At 40.2% G+C, this 8227-nt stretch overlaps 1 protein-coding gene across 2 annotated transcripts in view; it reads left to right on the top strand.

The window, feature by feature from the left end:
• The first annotated feature begins 1613 nt into the window (after positions 1-1613).
• Trdmt1 (tRNA aspartic acid methyltransferase 1) overlaps positions 1614-8227 on the top strand; it is a 43297-nt gene continuing 36683 nt past the window's right edge. The window contains exon 1 of one of the 2 annotated variants that reach the window (NM_001031643.1): positions 1614-1711. In NM_001031643.1, the coding sequence (NP_001026813.1) occupies positions 1648-1711 (64 nt within the window). In that variant the 5' untranslated portion in view covers positions 1614-1647. Of the gene's footprint in view, positions 1712-1734; positions 8204-8227 lie in introns of those variants that run through there. The other variant, XM_063276251.1, reaches the window with a different exon arrangement.

Here is an 8227-nt window from a genome sequence, read left to right as displayed (position 1 = left end):
GTCTTCAGCCATGGGGACTTGCTGTCAGTTTGTGGAGAACAACTTATAGTTTCGGCAACAGCTTTGTTGTTTGAGAGTTTCCATGGGCTCCCTTTGGCCAAAATGACTTCTAATGACGTTCCCCTATCCTCATAGATCAGTGCCTTGCTCGGCTCTCACCAGAGAAGCTTTCAACTGTAGCAGAGCAGAACAAATGCAGAGACCCACAACCAGACACCATGTAGAGAGTGCAAGGCCTTGGAATGCTCAGTGGTAAATGGGATGTCTCCATCAATCCCCTCCCTAAGGGCTCAGGAAACCCCGTGGAAGAAGAGATGGGACGAGTGTAAGAGCCAGGGGGGACAGAGGACACCAAGCAACCAAGGCCCTTTAAATCAACACGATCAGCACACATTGAACTCAAAGAGATTGACGCAGCCTGCACCAGATGGGGCCCTAGAGCTGAAAGGAGAAATGGGCACCCGTCCTATCCCTAACTCAGAACTGATACCCGATTGATCACCTCCTGCGAATGAAAATTTAGTTTCCTCCAAAGGAGCATCACTGGGAAAACAAACCGCTCTTAAGAGTAGGCTGTATGCCCAACAGTAGGTGGGCGACAGAAAATGAAGTCAGTAGCATCTTTGGAGAGTCTTTGCCATATAATGTTGTGTCAGGGCCCCTCCTCCTTTAATTTTTAGCTTATGTTTTATTTTATCTATATATTTTCTTCTCCCTTTTCCCCTACTTTTTCTTTGCATGTCCTATTATGGTTTCCAATTTAGTGGTTTTATGAGTGCGCAAATGAGTTTTTCTCTTTCTTGTGCCTTTTCTTGTGCTTTTTTTCCTTCTGTTTGCTTTGCTCAATACTGATGTGTGAGTTTTTGTTTTATCTTACTTTATTATCTCATAGAAGCTCATTTGTTTTCTAATGAGAGACAGAAAGGGGGTGGATCTTGATGGGGGTGGGGAAGAGCTAGGGGTACTTTAGTAGAGGAGGAGGAGCTGTAATCAGGATACATTATGTGATGAAGAAAATCTATTTTCAACAAAAGAAAAAAAAACCAGCGTATGCTGGGGTAAATAGGATAAATCCTATTTTCATTTATAGCAAACATCCTCTTTATTATTAATGGGCCAATAAGGCTCGGCCTTAAGCACTTGTAATTCTGGAGCTTTCTTTAGGAAAGAGCCTGGTAGGATTTAACTTCATACTCTTAGCACAGGAACACCAGGGAGCATATAGATGTGTGCCTAAAATTCCTCAAAGAAATGCTCGATCAGGTCAGACTTGAAAAGAACAAAAGGAGCCCGAGGGGTTTTTTGTTTGTTTGTTTGTTTTTAAGACTATTCTAATCAGTAATTTACTTCGAAGCCAATGGCAGTTTCAGCTTTCTACTGAGGGGTCTCTTTCTCACTCAAGTCCGCAGAAAACACAAAACAAGGAAGAAAAAGCACAAATCAGGCTAAGGAGCGGCAGGAAGCGGGAGCCTCTCACTCGCCCTGCTAGCTCCCAGGCTCCAAATCTGCTCTCAATCTGCAGCCAGTTGCGGGGAACTGAAAAGCTGCGGAACCAGAAGTGAAGGGAGCGGAGAGGACGTGGGGGGAGTAAAAGAAGCGTTGGACCGGTAGGCCTAGTTTCCAGGCCGCGGTCGCGGTTGCGAGAGGATGGAACCTCTGCGTGTCCTGGAGCTGTACAGTGGCATTGGGGGCATGCACCACGCGCTGCGAGGTGAGCGGACAGACAGCTTTTCTTAGATTCACTTGGGCCCACAAGTTCCGGCTCTCGCGCCACCGAGGGCGGAGCGGCGGGGCGGGACCTGCTGCGGCCGACCTCGGTTGCCCTGGAAACCACCTTAGTGCGCTTCCCGGGTCCGCCCCTCCAGGCTGTGACTCCCCTACTCTGGCCCCAAGCTTTGTAGCCTAAACAGGCCGGCGCCCCAGGGTACTGTTTGTGAGATGGCATTCTTGGGCCCCTGCAGCCAAATGAACCCAAGTTGCTTCAAAGTTAAGGCAAGGGGCGAGCCCTTTGCCCAATGCTAAGACCCAAATTCTAGGTTGGCTGTCACTGAGCTTGGAAGAGGTCACGAAAGTGGGCAGGGGTGGGTTGGAACAGGAGGATAACTACATTTCAAGATAGGAATTTACAAGTATTAGGGTGAAAGGGGAACAAAAGGGGTTACGTCTGTGGAAATAAGTATGCTTTCTGCAGGCCTACGCGGATGCCAGAGAACTGAAGTCAATTTTTGCTATACAGTGTGACTGGCTTTACAGTTTTGACTCTCTTATTTGGTTTTTAAATACGTGAAGCAGAACTTTCAGAAAGGGACCTCTCGAGAATTAAAAACAGCAATGTGCCTGACACGTTGTAGCTACTTAGAAATTAGTTTGCTGTCACTTTGGTTTTGAGGCTTCTTAATTTCTTTGCTATCTATCCACTTTTGTGATAACTCATATTTACTTAGTGAACTCCATTGACAGCATGTCTGTTCTGAAGTTGCTAAGACTAAGACGAATGCAAAACGGAAACTTCTTTGCTTTGTTTTTAGTAACAAGAGGCTAGGTGGATCTATTTTCAGCAAATATTGACTTTTAATCCAATACTAGGCTAGAAATATTTCATGTTTTACCACTTTTCTGGTCTTTACATTAATTTATCATATTAAAATTAAGCAAATTAGGGAAGCTTGTACTATCTGCGCTATTAACTTTCTAAGGTTGTATAATTTTAGCTTTCCCCCCATAACTTGAAACCTTTTAATTAACAGGGTTTTAAAAGCCACTTAGTGCTTTATTAGAAGTCATGAACAACAACTATTTACTCTTTGAACTTGTAGATTTCTTCTAATCCCCACCCCCACCCCAAACACAGTATGCTGCAAAAAAATCCTTAAGTGTAAATCTTGATTTTTTTTCCTTGAAATGTGCTTATGAATTTTAGATTAATTCATCCTACAGTGAACATTAGAATCACCTGTCTATAGCCCTGTCTTGGCTGGACTGTGGGTTCTGTTTTCTGTCTACCCAGAGCCCTCTGGTCTAGCCTCAGTGGGAGCTCAGTGGGATTTTTGTATTCCTTCACTCTTGTAAGTCCCTTCTTAGTTCTAGCTTTTACTTTTGCTGCTGTTGCCTCTCAGAGATTGCAAACCCAAACTTTTCTACAAGACTTGTTCACCCATCTTATGTTAGTTAGTGTATGACCTGTTAAGAGATACTTTCCCTGTTATCCAAAATAACTTTTCCTGTTACCAAAGCTCCCTGTATCTTTGGTTTGAGGATTGCTTATAAAAGAGGTCTTAATCATATTAACTAATAACCATTAGTTAATATTTAATTATTGAGCTTTTTTTTTTTTTTTTGGTTCTTTTTTTCGGAGCTGGGGACCGAACCCAGGGCCTTGCGCTTCCTAGGCAAGCGCTCTACCACTGAGCTAAATCCCCAACCCCATTATTGAGCTTTTTTAGTGTTTATATGTTTGATGAATGTTGGTTTTAATTTATGTAAAGAAGTACATTCTGGCGTTTTTCTTGTATTTACGTAGCTAATAAAGATTAATAACAGTGACAGCTGTCTTAACTTTTACTAAGGGCATCTACATGTAAGGGCCTGTTTTGAGTCTGTAATAAGCTTAGTGTTAGTTAGAGCCAGTGTCCTAACTGAGGTCTGCCCAGCAGATCTTTTAACCACACTGCCCTGCTGCTATCTTTGATTCTGTTCACTGACTTACTTGAAGAGCAGTAGTAAGAATATTGAATGCTAGTTTGTCCATTTCTAGATAATGTTGTAATGGAATATTTTATCGTTGTGAATGTGTGTGTTTACACATATATGCACACTGTAAAATGTATCATTTTATGTTTCAGTGTACAGATCAGCAACTGCAAGTGTGCTTACAAAGTAGACAACTGTAGACAATATTAGTTTTCAGAACATTTTCAATATCACAGACAGAGGCATTACACCCACTTAAAAATATTTCTGTACCTCTCTTCGTGAAGACATTGAGGTCTCCATCCAACTTTGTTTGTCCTTGAGAATTATCTCTTCTAGGTACCTCATAAGTAGAATGAACTAACTGTTCCGTGATGTGTAGCTTAACAATTTACTGTGTTTACAAAGGTCATGTGTGTTGTCGTGTGTGTCAGTGCCTCATTCCTTCTTATGGCTGGATTTATATTGCCGTATATAGAACAGCATTGTCTATTTACTCCTCACTAGTAGATACTTAAAGATTTTTGGCTTTTGCTATCGTGAATAAATCCCTGTGAATATTGGCGTATAAGTATCTGTTTGGATTCTTACTTTGTATTCTCTTGGGTATATGCTTAAGAATGGACAAACCCCAAACATTATTGTCTATAAAATGAGAGCACAATAATATATCAAAAGGGAGTTGTAAGAGTATAAATTAATTAAAAAATATTTATAGGTCCTGGAGTTGGCTCCGTGGGCCAGAGCACTTGTTGTTCTCCAAGCCAGAGGTGGAGGAGCTGGGTTTAAACCCAAGCACCCATGTAAAAAGCTAGGCATAGTGACAGGTACTGCAGCCACAGCATTCCAAAGGGGACACCAGGAGATCCTGAGAGCGCAGATGAAAATGGGGTCTGCTTCTTTGGGAGCTCTTGTCTCAAAGCATTAACACAGAGAGCAATGAAGGAGGACACCCAACATCCTGTTGTGGTCTCTGTGTGCGTGGACACATGCACATGCACACACTTATTATAAATCCTACAGTTATAGAAAGTTATTGTATATTGTTTAATATAACCTTTGGAAGAAATTGATAAATACTTGAAGCTGCCTAGCTTTCAAGTGCTATCAGTTTCCTTGAAAGATAAAATCATGCCTTTATTTTGAAGTCAGGTGAATGATGATTGACTCATAATGCGTGTGTGAAAATTTGAAAGTTACTTAGCATTTCTAAGTGTAGGTGCCTGATCTGTGAAGTGGACCTGCATTGTGAGAGTTAAGAAAAAGATGTAGGAAGTATAATGCTACTAAGTAATATTCTGTTTTTCCTAGTTAACTGGTTTCACTTTAATGTTTCTCACTGATAAATGTCAGATAATAATTATGCTAACTTTATAAATTTTATAGTGTAGTGTTCGAAATTCTAAGTTAATATCAATGAAAGGTATATGACTCCAAAAAGAATGAACTGCTGAGCATACTGGACTCAGAATGACACATCGAAACAGGATTTTCATGTCAGTTTGGGAGATCTTTATGAATGATACCATGTATTGTATATGCCATATAAGATATATGTATACACATTATATATGTTATATATTACATGCTGTATATGTGTGTATATATACTATACACTATGTGTGTGTATTTGTGTATGTCTGTATGTCTGTATGTGTGTATGTCTGTCTGTATGTATGTATGTTTGTCTGTGAGTGCTGGACAAGGCCATAAGAGGTTGTTAGATTCTCTGGAGCTGGGGTTACAGGTGGTTGTGAGCCAAGATAGGTGCTGGGAACTGAACTGGGGTTTTCTGGAAGAGCAGTAAGTGGTCTTAACCAATGAGCCATCTCTCCAAACTATACTTATGTTTTATGACAGTTTTTGATAATTAACTAGAGGTAGAATACTGTTATTGTCCTCTCCTATTGTTTTCATTGACTTTTACCAGAATATGTCAAACATTGTGAAATTATTGTTGAGAAAATACCAGCAAAGAACATTGTAAGTATTTTATAGTGGTGGGACATTTACCAAACAGTTCTGTTTCCTCAAGGCAGATTTACCAGAGACACACACAGAATCAGCTGTAGACATGTATTTGTATTACTTATTCATATTTAAATAGTTCATTTCTTTGAATTCCGCAAGCAAGCATTGCATTTGGGGCATGTGCTAATTGCTTTTCTTTCCATAAAGAACTTTAACTCTCCTTTCGCTTTCCTTTTCATGGAGTTATGGGACAGACTCATCCGTCGCCTTAGCGTTGTTTGCGTGTTCATAGCCTAACCGTTGTGTTTGATGGACTACCCTTGGTTATTTGTCTTTGATATTCTTCTCTTATTGCTCAGACTCATAACAAAAAGAATATTGAATCCTTTTATTCACCTATATGAAAAGTTAATATGATGTTTGATTTGCACTGATTTTAAAAATAGTAACTCTGGGGTCCGGGTGAGGCATGCCTGTTATCCCAGAGCTTAGAATCTGAGTCGGGAAGATCTGAAGTGTAAGGCAGTGTGACTTGATGGTGGTGCTCTGCCTTCAAAACCAGTTAGACCTAATAAACAAACAAACAAACAGCCCAAGAAGCAGTTCATCCTTATTGTCTTTAAAAACTTGTGAATAGTGCAAAGAAGCAAAGATCGCATCTCCTGCAAATTTCATCATGAAGATAGCTTTTGATAAAGTCCTGTCTTCCCTGGTGTCTGTGTAAACCACAAACACAGACACTGTCAACAGTTGGGTCATGACTCAACAGGATATTCTGTAATTAGCTTTGTCAGAGAACCGTATGGTTTTTACTTTGTACTAATAGATGTGGATTGTCTTTTAAATACATCTGTTTCCATACATGCGTGTAGTTTACATGTATATACATACTTGTTCACATTTTTCTTTAGTGCAAATTTCCAGATAACTAGGTCTAGTAAGCAGAAAAATTTGTAGACTATAGAACTGAAAATATTACCTATTTTTTAAAAAAAAAATACTGGAGATACCATTTCCAAACAGCCTTCTCTCTAGTCACTCACTGTATTTAGTATCCACAGAGAGGAGTAGTTAAGTGAGTTGCTCTAAGAATAAGCTCTAAGAAGTTGCTCCTGTCTGCAGAGTTGAAGCCTCCTTCACTCTCACCTCAGGACAGGTGGGGAATGTTGACTTAAAGAGCTATGTTTGTTTGCAGCTACTTGATTACTCAGGCTGTTACATTGATATTGTCTACTTCAGAAGCTGACTTTTGAAATGTGTTTCTTCATAGAAGCAAAGATGTGTTAGGGTGCATTCACCTGAATGGCTAGTAGAAGTGTTTTCTGCAAATGACAAAACTCATCCCAAACTAATTGACATAAAAGGTGTAAATATAAACTCATTGAAAGGCTACCTGTAAATTTTGTGTAGAACTTAAAATACTGATTCATCATGCCACCAGGAATTAGTGTTCCTTTTTGTAGGTCTCAGTTTTACTCCTTATGGATTGGGTGCATGCACAGCCATACTGGATTTTTATGTGAAAACTGGGGATTCGAACTCAAGACCTCATGGCTTCAGAGCAAACACTGTTAGCAAGTGGTCATATCCTGAACCCTCCCACCCTCACCATGTAGAAAAAGCAAATGGAGAAGAGCAGTAAAAGCGTCTTCCTCTTGCATTAGTTTTCTGCTTCTAACTGGGAGGTCAGCACTGAGGTCTGGGTCAAGGAATGATAGATCACAAAAGCCGATCTGAGGATTCACCCTCTTTTCCTACTCACTGAGTATTGGGGACAGGGAGTAGTATCTTGAGAAGTTTTCTGTTTGGTCTGTCTTCCTGCAAGTTAGACAGACAAGCAGTGCATATTGGGGAGGGAGGCACAGGGTTGCCCTGCCCATCCCTGTTCTCTCTTGTCACCCCATGGGCTTATAGCACAGCCAGGAGAGTCCTGCATTCATGGTGCTGTTCTGAGATCACATTTTGTCAGTTTTTACTCACTGTTGATAGTGGAGGTTAAAGCCTTCTACACACTCTTGGGAAGACTTTCTGCTTATACTACTCTGAAATCTTTAAAAAATACTTCTAAAATTTGTCTCTGAATAGTTACAATGTGAAATTTCTCATTGGTCTAATTTCCTAGCTTTAATATTGATAAAATTACCATCACCATTTTGTCTTTAACTTACAGTATTTCAGATAAATGGTAAGTGGAATTTTTAGTAATTACTATCTCCTGTTGCTAAATATTTTATTGACTTTATTTTTTATAGGAGCCCTTTATGGGAACTGTTTTAAATATCCATTTCATTAATGTGGAAATTGAAGTCTAGAAGGGATGTACATTTCCCAATGCTGTGTGGCTTGTGAGAAGTTTCAACATGAGTTTCTCTTCCACTGTTTCCCCACTGTACAGTGCTGACTGTGGCCGGGACTTGTATTGATGAGACGGGTGACTGTAAGCTCAGAATGGATGTCACCACCCACGTGCAGCTGTTTACCTCTAATTTAAGATGAAGTTAGAGACAAATTCACTTCCTCAGTTGTGCTGGCCACAGGCTAAGTAAGTGCTTAATACCCAGCCATA

Source organism: Rattus norvegicus, chromosome 17 (genome assembly GCF_036323735.1).
Source record: "Rattus norvegicus strain BN/NHsdMcwi chromosome 17, GRCr8, whole genome shotgun sequence".
NCBI classification, from domain to species: Eukaryota; Metazoa; Chordata; class Mammalia; order Rodentia; family Muridae; genus Rattus; species Rattus norvegicus.
The sequence above is the reverse complement of the archived record's forward strand: the minus strand, read 5'-3'. Positions and strand labels throughout refer to the sequence as shown.